Source organism: Lissotriton helveticus, chromosome 1_1 (genome assembly GCF_964261635.1).
Source record: "Lissotriton helveticus chromosome 1_1, aLisHel1.1, whole genome shotgun sequence".
Taxonomy (NCBI): domain Eukaryota; kingdom Metazoa; phylum Chordata; class Amphibia; order Caudata; family Salamandridae; genus Lissotriton; species Lissotriton helveticus.
In genome coordinates, this window is record NC_136057.1 from 1,344,410,686 (window position 1) to 1,344,428,867 (window position 18,182).

General features: G+C 43.9%; 1 protein-coding gene across 1 annotated transcript in view; it reads left to right on the forward strand.

Annotated features, from left to right (window-relative positions):
• The first annotated feature begins 5,830 nt into the window (after window positions 1–5,830).
• Window positions 5,831–18,182, forward strand: part of LOC144823952 (coagulation factor XI-like) — a 60,858-nt gene continuing 48,506 nt past the window's right edge. Inside the window, exons 1-2 of the mRNA XM_078682905.1 lie at window positions 5,831–5,893; window positions 14,315–14,462. Of these exons, the coding sequence (XP_078539031.1) occupies window positions 5,839–5,893; window positions 14,315–14,462 (203 nt within the window). The 5' untranslated portion in view covers window positions 5,831–5,838. The remainder of the gene's footprint in view (window positions 5,894–14,314; window positions 14,463–18,182) is intronic.

The following is an 18,182-nucleotide window of genomic DNA, read 5'->3' on the forward strand; positions in this document are numbered from 1 at the left end:
TCACTGGAGGCTCTAGACCTTTGCACAATGCGGAAAATGTACTGCTTGAGCCCCCCCCACCTTCAAAAGGGAAAGATGAATGGCTCAATCCTTCTCAGGCAATGTGGCTTGGATCTTGAACTCACTTCCTCCACTACTCCGTGCCACCACCTCTATCTGGACTTTCGAAACTGACCTCAAATCTCTCCTCTTCCAAAGACACTTCCAGAATTAATACATCCCTTTTCATGTCCCTCAAGGAAGTTCTTACAATGTTCTAAATATGTAATCTATGCCTTTAAGATCCTAATCCTAATGTGTTTTTGAGTTTTGTGTGACTGCCACCTATTGTTTTCTTTTTCTTTTTTCTTTTTCTCATTTGTATCTGTAACGTAAGTATGTAAATTTCCTCAAGTAACGTACTTGCTTCTAATGTGAAGCGCTCTGACACCTTTGGGTAAAGTCTGCGCTACATAAAATTCCATAAAATAAAGTAAAATAAATTGGCTCCCAGGACTCGCTTCGTCCAATCAGGATGAGCGTAGTCTATCCTGCCCTGCTGCTCTCCACTCCCTTGCCCATGGTCTCCTTTTCTCACGCATCGCACCCAAGGAACCAAGGAAAGGTTCACTCCTCATTCCTCTTTCTTACTTCTCTTCACGTTTCACAATAGTCTCTTATTTTATGCACTACCTAGGCTACCCCCTTCACTCCTTGCCCCCCCCCTCTCTCTGCCCGGATGGGGCCTGTGCCACAGCTCTGTTTGTCCTTGCCCCCCTTGGGCCTCACCACCACTGCTGGTGAATGTACCTGGAGGCCACACGGCGCTTCACCGAGACACACGCATTATATGGTTCAACTCCCCTTCACTGCAGGCAGCGCTCTTTTGCTTACTACTTTAAATCTATTTGTGAATATGCATTTAAATAGGCGAATATATATATATTCCTCCACAAGTAAGTAAACGATCACTCCAAGGTTTTTTCCACCAGCAGTTGTTTAATGCTCAGTCATAATGCGTTTCGCCTGAGCAAGCCTGCTGTGTCAGGCGAAACGCGTTACGACTGGGAATTAAAAAGCTGGTGGTGTAAAAAACCTCGCAGTGATCATTTTATTTACTTGTGGAGGAATATTGATGTCCAGCGTCCTCCACCTGCACGTCGACGATTTGCCAGCCTGGGGCGGGGGAGACGGGAGGAGCAACTTGTTTAGAAAAAAAAATCTATCTATCTATCTATCTATCTATCTATCTATCTATCTATCTATCTATCTATCTATCTATCTATCTATCTATCTATCTATCTATCTATCTATCTATCTATCTATCTATCTATCTATCTATCTATCTATCTATCTATCTATCTATCTATCTATCTATCTATCTATTCTACTGTTTGTATCTTGCCCCATCAGTTTTATCTGCCTTCCGTTGTGTGTCCAAATTAAATTTGCTTCTATTTCCGCCCCGCCCTTTACTTATCTTCCACCCTGATTTTACGCAATCACCTGCTCCCATCACTACCCCCTCTGCCTCTGATGACATTCACCTCCTGTCAGTCACTCCTCCACCTTAGCTGGCCCCGCCCCTCTCCCGCACCTTAAATAACGCGCTCTTGGTCCACGAGAGCGACTCTTCAGCCACCCGAACACAGACAGCAGCGCCCGACAGAGGCGGCACAAGGTGAGAAAAGAAAAACACTTTTCAGAGTATCGTGTGATATAATTGTACATTTAAGTGAACGTTTCATTGTAACTTGTGGTAATTGGTGAAGTTATTGTGTTACCTACGCACAGCGTTGGGTTGAGAAGGCGGGCGATGGGGAGGTGCCCAAGGGTCACCTGTGGTCCGTGTCTCTTTAGGACATCGGTCAACCGGCCACAGGACTTACTGCCATCCGTGGCCCCCGCCAGGCCACTGTAACCCGCAGGCAGAGCCGGCCTTTGCCAAGACAGCGCCCTGGGCGGAAAGAAATGTGGCCCCCTTGCTAATGGTGGTGAGTTAAACCAGGCACTGGGGGCTCCGTTTGTGTTCACGGGTCAGAACCTGGCGGAGCAGGGACCGGGCCCTCAGTGCAAAGATCCCAGACACCCCCCCCCCCCCAACTCTCCTAAATCAGTAATAGCTTGGCTGCCTCACACAGATGATGGTTTTGTTGATCTGTGCCAGCAGGGTCAGAGGGTGAAGGGAGGGCAAGGCATGCGTCAGACATGCGTTATCTAAAGAGTGCCCTGAATGACTACCCAGCAGAGTACTGAACACTCCCCGGGTCGTCTTCATTACAATATTAGAGGGAGTGGGTAAGACTGGGTGTCGGGCAGGAGAGCCCACAGGAAACGTGCTCTGCCTCATAGTGCCATAGCCTGGAACACTTTCACTTCTAGTCCCAGAACTACCAACATCACCGAGAGACCGGACGAATCTGCTGTGTTTTCCTTTAATAGTCGTACATGTATGTGCCTGAGGACTGACTCAGTCCCATTCCTAACAGCCTGACATATGAACCGGTGCTTTGAGTAAATGTCGCCAAACTCTTATAGACGTGTTTTTTACTGTCAGGCGCTACGAAACATTTGGAGGCACCTGTTGTGTCCCTAGGCCAGCCAGCCTTGCAGTGGGTTGGGTCTGACCTGTATTTGGCATTGCTCCAGGCTAGCAGGCTTCCAGAGGCGCAAAGCATGACAGGTGACCTGCTCCAATTTATCTAATCTTTCGGGCTAGACTCCAGCCTGCTGTGAGCCTGACAGAGCGCATTCCTCCTCGTCCCACTTTACAGTTCAGAGTTGCCAAACTTACTTATGACTGGCAGCCTTTCAGACTCCAGCTGGAGGCTGACAGATTATGCTCCAGTTCTACCAGCTTTTCAAGTGTTCTGACTTCAGAGGGAGTAATTTATCTCATAGACGGGGCTGACAAAACAACTGCTTGTCCATAGTCTTACAAGTGCCTCGCATCTGACCCATTCTGACCCTGCCCTATTAGCCCTAGAGGACTTCCTTGTGTGAAGGCCTCTGCTTTTAAAACGACATTTTTGCGGGACTTCCTCCCAGCCCCCAGGTGTAAGCAGGTAGGATTTTGCTCCCCTACAAATAGCCCTGTTTCCTGTCATTAAATCTTCAATGTCTATTTGTCCAGTTTCAAGCTGGTTTGGTTAGTTTCCATCCTCCCGGGCAGGGAGCTGCAGGCAGGCGATCCAACCTCACTATGGAGAGGAAAGGCCACAGCCCAAGTTTCCCTTCACAGGGAGATACCGAAAAGATGTTGCCCCATCTCCCACTTTCAGTTTCTCAGATGCCCACTTTTATTCCGCTTCACAGGAACTCAAAGTACTTGCTGGGCAACACTTCAGCATTAGCGCAGCACCCCCTCAGCACCAGTGCAGCATCAGAGTACTGAACACTCCCCGGGTCTTCGGCATCACAATACCAGAGGGAGCGGGTAAGACTAAGTGCCAGGTAGAGTGTCCATAGGGGACTTCTACAGGCTCAGTCTCCTAGCGGGGCCTAACCTGAATGGTGCCTATAATAAATGGGAAATAACCACTGCCCGTAGACAAGGAAAAACTCAAGGATTTTCCGGAACAATGCTAGAGTGCCGTCTTTAGAAGGGCTCTGCATATTTATGTATGTCACATTTTATTTTGCTTTTGTATATAAATACTACTTTTTCAAAAAAGCGAGTATTTGGCTGGACATTCATTTTTTTGTCATTGTTGGGTTTATTTTGAGTCTTCAGCATGTGTTTGCCTTACACCTACCTCCCTCACAAGTGGCCTTGAACTGCTCGACGTGCACAACCACGAAGTGAAATGCTGAAGTGGTACTTGGCCCAGTTGCTTAGGAGCCATAGTTGATTGATTCCCGGGGATATCAGGAGTACAAGGCCTCAACCACCAAAATTGGTACCAGTTGGATACTGCTTGCCCCATGGCCCTCTGAAAGGGCTTCTGAAATTAAACAATAACAACTGTGTGAAAAACATACCCTCCCTCTCCTTGTTGTTTACTAAGAGCAGACTCATATTTGAATCACTCTGTGTATATAGTTTATTACCAACAAATCCCAAGTGTACTAATCCAAGCCTCAGGTGCGCATTCCTGCCCGAGGGCCTGCAAGGTGTAGAGATACCTGTGTCAGCTCAGTAATGTGAACAGGTGTGATATTCAGCAGTACAGACTCTTTGCTGTGATCTACAGTTCTATTCCTGACTACACATGATGTAACAAGGGAGACCAATCCTTGCTGCGACTTACACCGCAGTGGCTCAACAGATCCTGGGCAGAAGCAATCCTTTTTCATTTGGTGCTGCCATTACTACCTCCCAGGTGCCCATAAACTAGTAACACAAATGTATTTTCTGTCCACCGAGATAAGCATCTCACATCGAACATTGGATCTTGTGCCAAAAACGAAATATTGAGGGGCAGATTTACAAGCCCCTTGCGCCAATTTTGCGTCACTTTTCCCATGTTAAAAGTGACGCAAAAGTGGCGCAAGGGGTTTGTAAATCTGCTCCTAAGTATGTTTGTAGGTTTATGCGGATCGCAAATTCCTCATTATGCGACCAATCTCTTGTTCCCCTTAGCATGAGCATCTTCAAATGGTGTTCAAATTTCGTAGAGGAGGAGCTTGGTGGATATTGTCTCTCTGTTGTGTAGTCCTGCACAGGTAGTTAATATTTATAATAGAAGAGACAGGCGCCTTAAATATCTCCCGTACGTCAATGTGATGTCATGAACCATCTGTGAATCACCGGTATCAATTGGAAGTGATGATTTCTTGGAAATAAAGAAGAAGACTTGGATTCAGACAAATATGGCCTTATAAACTTTTTTTGACTACTAATGACATATGTTTGCTCAGGATTAAGATTTATCTGTGTATTCTTTTCCTGGGGACTAGTGTCCACAGGAATATTTGCAAACGTGGGTGGCCGTTTCCCCTTTTTCCTTAGAGCATCTTATGGAAATATTTGATGAACTTGTTACTCTGATGGTCATGCGCAGACTCTAACCCAGCCATGCTTTGGAATTGTCTCTATCTCTTGTCGTTTAACTGGCATGGCACATTTACCCTGGGCCTAAGCAGTGCTGACATGTCTACAGGATGATTTAAACGCCCTAATCCATGACATGTAATATTTGTATCTTCTTAAGAAAACCTCTTCCCAAAGGGGTTCGCTGGCCGTCGAGGATTATTGACCTGCTTGCAGAGTGCATTTGCACTGCTGGTCCCATGCAAACAACTAACAGAAATAGCTAGTAGGTTTGGTATTCCCATCTGCCCAGAACATTGGAAAATAACAAAACCATATGTTAACCCTCAAAGGCATTCAGAGAAAAGTTGGGTGGGAGGTGGAGCATCCATGCGTCATCTGCCTCTTATCATTCAATCCAAGGGCCGAGGACTCTGCCGTCAGAATTTAGTCTACTCTACACCAGGACGTATCTTGGGGCCATTACTTGTTTTTTTTCAACATGGAAAAAACGAATCAGTAGATCCTTTGTACACCCACAATGAGTGCAGCACATTCCAACTTTTTTGTATTTCCAATAAACAGTGAGTTTTCTATAGCCTTCTGATTAATGTAAGGGCAAAACAATGATAACCAGGCCATTCCAGACCCAAAAGGAACACCAAAGACATGTTACCCTATTTGTGGCTTTAGACTCTAATTTGAACACACACCCCTTATTACGTCATTGCCTTTGACTGATAGAAGTGTGAAATGGGTGACTTAAAAAGAAACTCTGTTCAGAGATGAACCAGTGGAAAGATGTAAAACTCATTAACATGTTTTTCCTTTCATCCTCTTCATTTTGTTACTAATCAAGTCTATAATTATTTTTTCCAGATAAAATCATGAAATATTTCATCCTTCTTCAAGCCTTTCTCGTGTGTGCAACAGCAGGTCTAGGTAAGAGACAATTACAGACAGGGTGAACGTCCTAAAACATGAAGTGGGTGGACTAACCAGGTTCGCCAGAATGCAAGTGACATCACTGTGCATGACATCACTGCAAATGGTATCTTGCCCCTTGACCTCACAGGAAGTGACATCATGTCTAGCAGATTATTCAAGAGTATATGTGAGCATTATGAGATTTAATAAATGAAATCTGATCAGGTCCCTGCCCTGGCTCCAGAGTCACTACAGAGAGGAATGCAGCCCTTTGTGTGGGGTCAGAACACAGCCTAGTCAGGTGAAAGTGTCTGCTCCTAGATCCCTTTCTGCCCAGAATTGCCCATCAGGATGTGGATGGCTCATAGTTACACCTAAGCTCCCTTTGTGTGTGGCTATCTTGAAGGAATGCTCAACGCCCAGCTGTCACACACCGCAGACGTATATTCAGAGACAGACGGAAGGCACCAAACGGTTAAAGTAAGAAAATGGCAACTTGTAAAAGTGGGATTTTCTGAATTGCAATTTAAAATCTGACTCCACCATAAGTTGATATTTTAAATTGTGATTCCAGAGGCACCAAACCTGGGAGTTCTTTATTTTACCAATTAGAAATCACACTTTAAAAATGTAATAAGTTAATCACAATGTTATCCTTTGGGAGAGATAGGCCTTGCAGTGAAAAACGAAGGTAAGAGTTTTTCACTACCAGGACATGTAAAACCTAAGCGTACATGTTCTACTTTTTAAATACACTACACCATGCCCTTGGTCTGTCCAGGGCCTTCCTTAAGGGTGACCTGCCTGTATTAAAAAGAAGGGTTGTGCCTGGCAAAAAGGTTAATTTGCCAGGTTGACATGGCGGTTTAATGCTGCACGTGCAGGCACTGCAATGGCAGGTCTGAGTCATGTTGAAAGGACTACTTAAGTGGGTGGCACAATCGGTGCTGCAAGCCCACTAGCAGCATTCGATTTACAGGCAATGCGCACATGTATTACACTTTACCAGGAACTTTTAAGTAAATTAAATATGCAAATTGTGGATAAGCCAATGAACACATGTTTGAAGCAGAAAGCACCTTCACTTTAGCCGTGGTTAGCAGTGGTAAAGTGCTGAAAGTCCTAAAGACAGCAAAAATAGGAAGTCTGAAGGCAAAAAGTCAGTGGAAACCACACCAATGATGCCAGGTTTAACACTGTACATATATTAATTGAGACACTAGGGACCATGTTACCAGAGGATGCTTATCCATAAGAACAGAGTAATTAGGAATTCCATGACGTATAATGACTCACTAACATGTAGGTAACAAATCACTTGGGGGCAGATGTACAGCCATTTTTGCAGTCGCAAACAGGAATTCAGCCCGTTTGTGATTGCAAAATTGGTATGCCCCATGCACAAACCATATTTTACGATACGGTAACCTATTACCGACTCGCAAAATATGGTTTGCTACTCAATATTAGGAAGGGGCGTGCCAAGGGCATCCCTTCCTAATAACGAGTCTAACAACAATGTATGATTGTTTTGCGACCGCATTTGTGGTTGCAAAACAGTTGAAGTTTACCACCCACTTCAAGTAGGTGGTAAGCCACTCACAAACAGGAAGGGGTCCTCAGGGGACCCCCCACCCCTTTGTGAATGGGTGCGAAAATAATTTTTAGGAGCAGGCAGTGCTCCCAGAGACCACTGCCTGCCCTTAAAAAATGAAACTGAAAAGTTTCCTTTTTCTTTTTTACAAGTATTGCGTTTTCCATTAAGGAAAAGAGGCTGCATTTTTTAAACAACTGCTTTATTAAAAAAGCAGCCACAGACATGGTGGTCTGCGGACCCCAGCAGGTCACCATCCCTGTGAGTGCTAGACATTCCAATGGGGTCACAAATTGCACGTACATCATGAATATTAACGAGGCAGGCCATTTGCAACCCCATTAGGAATCACAAACAGTATCTGAGATACTTTTGTACATTCCATTTTGCGAGTCGAAATTCGATGCAATTTGCAACTCGCAAAATGGAAAGTTTGTGCATCTGGCCCATAATCTCATGTTTCTGGTATCTTTTGTTGTGATAGGCAGTAGTATCTATCTTCCTAGACTGAGTATCATCCTCATGATAATGAGCAGTCAGCCACCTGTTAACATATGTCTATGAGTTCCAAAGAGGCAGAGAAGAGCCCATGAGATCTATGAACATTAGTAAAAAAAGGCAAGCAATACCAAGACTGTTTTGTATGGGTGACATTATCAAGTTCATTGTGCTGAAAACCCTTGTGCAGTCACTTGAAATCACAGGTTTTGTGTTTATTGCCCTCAAAATAGATTTCAGTTGTTCGGCAGTCTCGTTCCCACCATTGTCACTATCAACTATGAAACCTTCTGATATGAAACAATTAAGAGATAATCTTCCACACAGGTCTATACTAAGCATGGGCGCAAAATCCGTTCCGCTCGCGGATTTTCGGCAAATTCACAATACGCGAATTCCCGCGAATTTGCCAAAAATCCGCAAATCCGCGAGCGGAACGGATCCGGGGGGCAAAAGTTCAAGCTTAGTTACTAAGTTAGCTTCAACAGGAAGCACTAATAGATAAAATGCAGGTGCTCGAGTACCTGCTTTATTTAATCTATTAGTGCTTCCTGATGAAGCTAACTTAGTAACTATTTTAGAATGGCGCTGGCAGCTTGCCGGCGCCATTCTAAAATAAAACAGGAGTGGGGCAGAGAGCAGAAGGTCACAGAGTGGGGCAGAGGGCAGAAGGTCAAAAGTTCAGAACAACGAGTGTGGCAAGGGGCAGAAGGGCACAACAACGAGTGGGGCAAGGGGCACAAGTGCAACACAACGAGTGGGGCAGAGGGCAGATTGGCACAAAAAACGAGTGGGGCAGAGGGCAGAAGGGCACAAAAAATGAGAGGGTGGCAGTGATGAACCAGAGGGCGCATCGCGGTCTCGCACAAAAAAAACCCGCGAACACGCAAAGCGCCCCGCGAACACGTCAAGCGCCCCGCGAACACCTGGTCAGCCATCACTTGCTGAGCATAAATAGGTTGCCCGTGCATGATCTGTGGGTGCGACTCCTTCAGCTTTAACCCCATATTTTACAATGTCCTAGGAAAGAGTAGCAAAAGAATACAGGAAGAACATTTCTGCCTCCAAGAATGAAGTGGCCAACATCAGAAAAGAAACAATAATAAAACATTTGAGGGGATGTTTAAATTCCTAAAAGGCTGAAATATACAAGGTGAAATACTGAACAGAGTTGTGAACTGATCATTTAGCTCTTTTAATTCAATTCATGGCATTTGTAGAGGGCACTGATATCTCCGAAGAGGCTTCCTTGCGCTAGTGGAGAGCTCTGAAGAGAATCTGCTTGTCTAAACACCAATTAGACGGGTGTAAAAAGTAGGGTTTTGAGGCTATGTCTGAAAACAGATTCCGAGGGAGTGCATTAAGGGGTTGAATACGAGTCTGGCAGTCCACAGACCGCCAGACTTGCAGGGGCATGCGCTGGTGGTCTCCCCACCTTCCTATTACAATAGGTGGTGGGACTGCTACAACCCCACTGCACCCGCCAGGGAACCACCATTCCTTGACGTGTTGTAGCAGTGTAGAGGCATTCATGTACTTGGCGGGACCGCGGTGGTCCCGCCAAGCATATTAGGACTTTTCTCTCCCCCATGTTTACATGGTGGTTCCTCTTCCAAGTAAACCCTGGCGGAGAGGAAACAATGGGGTCCTCCATGGCCCCCTGGTGTATTTATGCCCTGTGGATGCACACAGGGGTCACAACAGGAGTCCCCCCTGTGTGTATGCACACCAGTTACCTTCACAGCATGGACTTTTCAGTCCATGCCGTGCTGGAACTCTTTTGCCATTTCCATTGTGGTGCCTGTTTTTAGAGGCACCGCTGTGGGAACACTGAAAAAGCCCACCAGACAGGAGGAACCCACTAATCTGGTAGGCGGCCTGATCATGGGTTTGATGGTGTGGGTGCAGGTGGACCCGGTGCCGCACCACCAAACTTGTAATTGGGTTCTAAAAGTCTACTACTGCAGAGACCTATGTTTAGCATTTAGATGTGTTTGAATCATAGCCATGCCACCTCGGACTTTTGTCATTGTGGAAAACTGATGTAATTAGGAACCTCCTAGTAGAATAAGGAAAATATAAATATATGAGGTGGGTACATTGACTAAAGTCAGACCCTAGTAACTGCAGAAAACAATGCTGAAACTAATTACATAGATCAGTGGCCAAGGCATCGGATGCGAAGTGAGCGCCATCCTTACCTTGTTTGGAGACCACACAGCATTCTTGCATAGCCTCAGAAGGCGCGGTCTTGTGGTCCCCTTCTCTAGAGTAGCCCTCTAGCAAGGGATGTGTGCATTCACATGGTGTGAGGCACAAAGCGTCCCTTAGTTTCCTCCCCGCCACACTTTTCATGGGGGTCATGCCGCTATGAAAAGTGTGGCAATGAGGAAACTCATAATAAACTAATTGTTGCCTATTGTTGTTAAATAGAAAGAATTCAGTTTTAGTGGCATTACACTTTTGGATGATGCTGTACAACCAGGTCTGGATGAGGTGCAGGTAGTGCTTGAGGCACTGAATGTCAATAGCGAAGGAGACTTTATATTAGAGTTGTGTCATCAGCATAATGGTGGATTATGAGGCTTTTATCAGTAAGGATAGTACAGGGGACTCCTTGAAGAGGTTAATGGCAGGGAGAGATGAATAATTGGGGAAACCTTCCAGTGATGAGAAGGTTCTGCAATCTGGGGTAGCCCATGTGAACTAACGTGTTGATTTGTATACTTGGGGACCATTTGAGGACACTGCCTGCAAATCACATTCAAGACTTTAGTAGGTGGATGATGCTGGAATGACTGAAAGTGTTCTGGGTGACCACTAGGCCACTTTATCCTGCATATCAGAAGGCAGGGATTATCTTTATCTGTGCCCAAGAGGGCATCGTCCATTATCTGCATGGTATCTGTTTCTGTGATCCATGTGACCTAAAGCTTATCTGATAGTCGTGCGGGATGGGGTTGACATTGAAATCTTTTTGTCTGTGAACACTTTTTTGTTTTTACTGATGAAGGGTAAGTGATTGATAGGGCTGTAACAAAATCAGCAAGGTTTAGTGTTGATTTCTTCAGGAGATGAAGAGTATCAACCAATCAGGATTTATAAAGTGCTGCAAATTTCCAGTGAGGGTCTTAAGGTGCTGGAGTTGCTAGCTGCTTTGCAGTACTCTATTCCTTCAAAAACGATGTCTAGAATCCCTCTGTATTGAAGAAAAACAAGGCGAAGCAGTGAAATACTAGGGAAAAGCAAGAGAAAGCAGTCTGAAGCACTATTTATGGATTGATCACATAAACATGTATTGCATGTGTGCACATGTTGTGAAGGTTCAGTAGGAACCAGTCCTATAAAAGTCATTTGTATAACCTCTTGTCTAAGTCGCCTATAGACTGATATTACTTAAACAAGGACGTGTGTTAGATACGGAAGTATAAAAATTTGTATATCAGCACATGGTCTAAATCCACCGAACACATGATGGGTGACTGTCACTCTTTAGCAAAGCCTTACTAACTTTCTGTTATGTATGGGGTAATTGACCAGTAGACCAAGACTGGTGTACTTGATGTCTCATAAAGACTTCTAGGTCTCAGTAGAGTGCCTATGTAACTTCAAACTGTGTAGGTCTGTACGTCTAAAAGCTCCCAATAATTGCAAGCGAAAATGCAGCGAATGCATGTACAAATATTTCAGCGGTATGCAGCATGTGCATGCACCCTCTTACGAACATATCTAGCAAAGAGTTATGTGTGCCCTGATAACTCCTATCACAATAAAATTGATTGTGCAATGTTAGCAAATAGATTCAGTAAACATGACATTCATACTTTGAAGTCAAATGGGGAATAAACTTTTATCAGTCCAGCACTTAACAAGCCTATGTTAAATGGTGCTCCCTATTAAACAGTAGGAGGTAAATCACAAATATTACACTAAATGGTCTGGACATCCCTTTTAAGCATAAAATTGGTATTTTCAGTGTGCAATCAACCTACTAAAAAGTCCAGAAAATCCAAGGCCCAATGATGAAGCACCAATGTTGTGTAAACTAAGTCTTTGGCTCAGCTCTGCAAGTTTTATTTTCACACCCTTGGTGATACAAGTGAACTAAGTTCAACGCACCAGCACTGAATGTGAAAAACAGGGTGGTAGTTCCGCAGAAACCCACCCAATGTATAAAGGAGGTGATGTCCATGCTTTCGGGTTACTCACAGAGAGCACTGGTAGTCCAAACGATCCTTCATTAATGATTTACACACTCAAGATCACTGGAAACGAATGTGAATTTAAAAATATTTATTTAAAAATAATTATTTGAATATGCTGTGATCTAGTGCACATAATATCATCACAGAAGATAATGAAAAACAGCTAAGCTTTTCAATAACAGGGAAAACAGGAAAAAATCAGAATACCACGATTTATAGCCCTTATACCCTTGATTTGCTATCTCTAAGTGCTATGCTACTTATTGCAGATGAATAAATAATAAGCCTGAGCTTCGGAAGTGGTGCACGTACAAGGACAACCGGATTTGTTTGGAACGGCTTGTCCATTATTTCGAGCACAAGGCATATAGCTAGGAGATTGAGTGCGTGCGAGGACACTATCTGGGCACCAGTTCGTGAAGCCTGAATGGAATGCTTCACAGAGCCTTAGGAACTTTTGCTGGCGGCTTCATCTGTTGAGATGGAATCTGATGCTCTTCTCATCTGAATCTGTCCGTGACCTGGGTGAAGTTTCTCTCCACTTGAAGAAATGAGTGGTGGTCCTTTAATACTAAATTACATTAAGGAATACAAACCTGATGTTGTTTCAGGAATGTTGGATATAGATTACTAGTACCAGAAGAAGTGTTTTAGATGCATATTTAAGAAAATGGGAGACAGAGGGAATTCAATTTGGACTACACACTTTTGATGACATGTCTATGGATGTTGTTTTGATGTCCTTGACATTATGATAAGTGAACACTTGTCTCAGACTGGATATTATAATAAATGTTATATCTGGGTTGTTATCTGAATGATTTGACTCTGTCAGGTCTAGGAATGATAAGGCCTCATTAGTGATTATGCCAGAGTTATAAGCAAGTTGGAGAGGCTAATTAAAATGGATACTATAGATAAAATAGAACCAATGATGTATGTGTTTAAGAACCTAAAACTAAAAGAAAGAAGCCTAAAAGAAGTTTCTAAAATAGATTGAATAATACAATTATGGAGGAAAACAATATTAAGATATGACAATACTGGAATAATTTCTAAGCTAAATAGTCACAACATTATCACTGAATGTGTTTTTGATTGATCTTGCTTATCAGAGATATACATTATACATTTACAGAATTAAAGCATATTCAAGCAACATGCATTTAATGGAACTGCAATTCATCATTTGTTACATGTTCAATAATATGTCTAAAGATTGAAATGAAAAAGGGGCTCTGCCCTGGAAGACCTGATCCATACAACAAAAGTTTAAGTCTCTAAATTCAAAAGAATGCTCTACTTGTATTGATAAAGACTGTTAGCAGTTTTTAAATACATCTATTAAATGAAAAGAGTATAGAATAAGAACTGTACAGAAGGTAAGTGCTTATCTCAACATATTTAGGCAACACTTTTAACCAAGAGGCATATTCATTTGAACAGGCCTGAGCTCTCCTTTTCCATAAATATAGATGAATTACAGTATCATAAGGAATGTGTGACTTAATAATCACCTTTTTGAGAATTATATTGTGTTTATGACCTCCGTGTGCAGATTAAATGAGGCTCATGTAGATTTCCAGCAATACACCACAAGTTGTGGTCCCTAAATACAGACTGGGAAGATACTGCCTTCTCCATCTTGGGCTCAAAAGTTTGGAACACTTGTCCTCTCAATCTGTGCAAAGAATATAATCTCCTTTTCCAGATATTCAGCAACTTTCTGAATCTGTTTCCACACTATGCCCGAAACTGTTAATTTCTTCTGCCAACTTTTTATCAGCACCTAATGTTTGTGAAGAGTGATGGATGCACTATATAAATGTCAATAAATGAAAACACTTATGTCAAGTCAATATATTGAATATCAATCCTTGATCCAGCATTTTGTACCTAGATTGAACCCTTCTGCACTGCTTTGTAATTCTTTCTTTCAGTATGTTCCCTATTGTCTGCTTTTTAAAGTCTTCTGTGCTTTCAGATGGTGCGTTAAGATGTTGACTGAGCTTCTTTAAACTACAAAATAAAGTGTGCTATTGTCTGGTTTTCCTATTGTTTATCCTAAACAGCTATCCACACATTGTTATATAGGATCCTGTATTCTTTCATAATATGGTTTCTGTCTCTCTGTTTTAGATGGTTCTCTCTTAGAGAATGTGGACTTTCCTGGAAGTGACATTGAGAGAATCTTGGCTCCAGATGCGGAATGCTGCCAGATTTACTGCACTGCCCATTTTCGATGCACATTTTTCACCTTTGTTTTAAAGCATCCTAATGTTCAAAGGTATCTTATTTGTTATAATGTGTATTCATCAGTATATTGGCTGTTGACTATGAAAGACAGATTACAGGCCTCTAACATGACAGCAGAACCAATCAATCAATCAATCAATCAGAGCATTTGTATAGCGCACTACTCACCCGGAGGGTCTCAAGGCACTGGGGGGGGGGGGGGGGGTCCGCTACTGCTCGAACAGCCAGGTCTTGAGCTGCTTCCTGAAGGCGAGGTGGTCCTGGGTCAGGCGGAGGTGGGTCGGAAGGGAGTTCCAAGTCTTGGCGGCCAGGTAGGAGAAGGACCTTCCTCCTGTGGTGGCTCTTCGGATGCGGGGGACGGCGGCGAGGGCGTGGCTGGTCGATCGAAGCTGGCGCGTTGGAGCGTAGAAGTTGAGGCGGCTGTTGAGGTATCCTGGTCCTTGGTTGTGTAGGGCTTTGTGTGCGTGGGTGAGGAGCCGGAAGGTGATTCTCTTGTTGACCGGGAGCCAGTGCAGGTCTCTCAGGTGTCCGGAGATGTGGCTGCGGCGGGGGATGTCCAGGATGAGTCGTGCTGAGGTGTTCTGGATCCGCTGGAGTCTCTTCTGGAGTTTGGCGGTGGTTCCGGCGTAGAGGGAGTTGCCGTAGTCCAGACGGCTGGTGACGAGGGCCTGGGTGACCGTCTTCCTGGTCTCGGTGGGGATCCATCGGAAGATCTTGCGTAGCATTCGCAGGATGTGGAAGCACGACGAGGAGACGGCGTTGACTTGTCTGGTCATGGATAGGGAGGAGTCCAGGATGAAGCCCAGGTTGCGTGCGTGGTCAGTTGGTTTGGGTGCGCTGCCCAGGGCGGGGGGCCACCAGGAGTCGTCCCAGGCGGAGGGTGAGGATCCCAGGATGAGGACTTCCGTCTTGTCTGAGTTCAGTTTCAGGCGGCTGTTCGACATCCATTTGGCTACTTCTGTCATCCCTTCGTGCAGGTTGGCTCTGGCGGTGGCGGGGTCGTTAGTGAGGGAGAGGATCAGCTGGGTGTCGTCGGCGTAGGAGATGATGTTCAGGTTGTGCTGGCGTGCGATGGCTGCGAGGGGGCTCATGTAGACGTTGAAGAGAGTTGGGCTGAGCGAGGAGCCTTGAGGAACGCCGCAGATGACTTCGGTGGCCTCGGATCTGAACGGGGGGAGGCGGACCACAAACCTATATAAGCAGGCCTTTAAGTGGAGGTGAATATGGAAGCCCCAAACCCACACAAATTCCAGGGTGCAGCTATTTGCACCCAATTTTCAGCAAGGTGCAGACATTTGGGGGATAGCAGGTACTAAGTATATTTGCACCTCCTCTGTGTGCATCATATATATTCTGTACAGGGAGACGTCAGTTGATGTCATCAACAAGTTGGATGTCTGTGTGGACCAGTACACCGAATAATACTCAATGGCACCTGCAGTTGTTGTGCACCAAAGACCCTTTAGTTGTTAATGGCTGGTTTTAAGTGGGCTTTGTAATAGGCAGGTAGCCAATGAGGGAATGGAGAATGTATAGATCTGAGTTCTATTCCTTACCAAGTGAAACTAAATAATTTCAAGGCACTGCAGCTCCCTCCCCAAAGAGATACCCATGGCTAACTTTAGAGCCAAAGATGTGGCAAAGGTGTTTCCAATAACGTTCGCAGCACACCACTTATCACTTTCTATATCTAACAATAATTTTTACAAAAACATAAGACAATCCATTGGGCTCTTGATGATTTTTTCTTTCTTTTTAATTATTTTCAACTCCAATCCCTTATGTCATGCCAACGCGTTTCGCCGTGGTTAAGGTAACCCAACGGCTTCCTCAGGGCTGGAAATGATACAAGAAGTGCTTTTACAATATCATCTTCCAAGCGCTACATACATTATTACAGAGCCCGCAATTAGCCAACAATCCTGTGCATCTAATGCTGTAAAACTCTGTGAAGCATGCATGAGATTGACAGATATAACTCCTTGTTATTCATTGGTTAAGAGTCATTAAACATTTCAACATTATGTACTTCGGTCAGTTCTACAATCCTTAAATATTCATTTCGTTATATACTGGGTTTAACTAAGATCAGATCGGGTGTAAGTGACCAACCGTAATCCAATACCAGTTGGGACCACTGTGTCATTTAAGTTCACATCGCCCGTGTGCAAAAAAGCAAATAAAACTACATCCAAAGATGTAGTTACCTCAACTTTGCGTTATTTCGTGGTACCAGTGTGAAAACGAGATTTGTTTGAAACACCATTAGAACCTGACAGACAAGGCAAGGCTAGATTCATCACGCATTTGTTCAGTAATTAAAATATTAACAAGACGACTCGCTACCTCCTTGGGAATAATAGTTAACTTCCAATCAAGGATTTCTCTCTGAAGGTTTTCTTAAGTAAAACTGTGTACACCAGTATCCGTGCTATAAAGTAAACAGATTTTGTACTCACATCAGTACATTTCCAATATACAAGCTCTACATAATATCACAATCAAGCGTGCATTACCGCCCCGTGGCCGGTCTTACCTGTAAGTCTAGATCATGGCGTACGGTGTAAAATATCCTAGGGCTGCCGCCGTAGATTTCAATGAAAGGCTACGAGTTACTCCCAATTATCTGTAACCAACGGAAACAGCTATTAACTCCCGTTCTAATACTTCGATTATGCTCCTCTCAAGATGAAGTCTATGCACCAAAACCTACCGATAACGTGCTGGTCTCAATCAAAAAGTATAGTTCTCCCACCGTCGCCTGCCACTCAATCAGTCTTCCCCTGCCAAATCATAAGACACGAACTGCCATTACTTAACTGAAACATCCATAAAGTTGAAATATTCTAATCAAAACTCCTACTACGTCCTCTTACCTTCAAGTTAGCGTACTGCTTCACCCGAGTACAGGCGACCTCCACCCACTTCCTGGTTCGCATAAGTACGTGATCCGTGTGTGATCATAGAAAGCGGACTACGAGTACAAGCCTAGATCCGCCATCTTTTAATGGCTAATAACATAACTATGTGGCAAATTCTACTCATTACTCCATATATGCCAATATTGAAACACATCCTCGATTGTTATCATGATAGGTTATTAGCCCCTATTAATATACGTCCCAAGTTGTTCTTCCGCACTACATCATTCGATATTTGTATACCTACCATAATTGCACAGAAACTCTAGATATGAGCGCTAGGAGTTCGATGCTACTATCGCCTAGATAACCAATAACATAAATGGTTAATAATGTCGGTATTTATAGTTATGTTGAGTAAGATAGTTCCTTAAATATCATTGTCTGCAGTGTTATTATGATTTCAAGGTAAAATGTTCCCTCGATCTCTTTTTAATTAAGTTGTTGCTGCTTATGATAGCTCGATATGCCATAACCTGCTATGCGAACCCCCAGTTCTCCCAAACAATCCTACTCACACCATGAATCCAGTTACTTAAGTAGAATGGCTCAAATCCATTCATACCATTAACAGGAGCGCTCCTCTCCCTTCGCAAATTCAGGTTCCTCAGTCCATCGGTACTTAACCTCAGAGCACTATACTTAATCACCAAGAAAATATTGTAGCTCCTGATCAAAATTTAGGGTGTCCTCCACGGCCCTCAAACGCATGATCCACCTTGCCTCCTGTCTCCTCAGTTTCAATTCCCTATTTCCACCCCGTGGGTCAGTGATTACAGTTTCAATACCGTAGAATCTAAAACTCTTGCTTTGATCCTGCATTATACAGT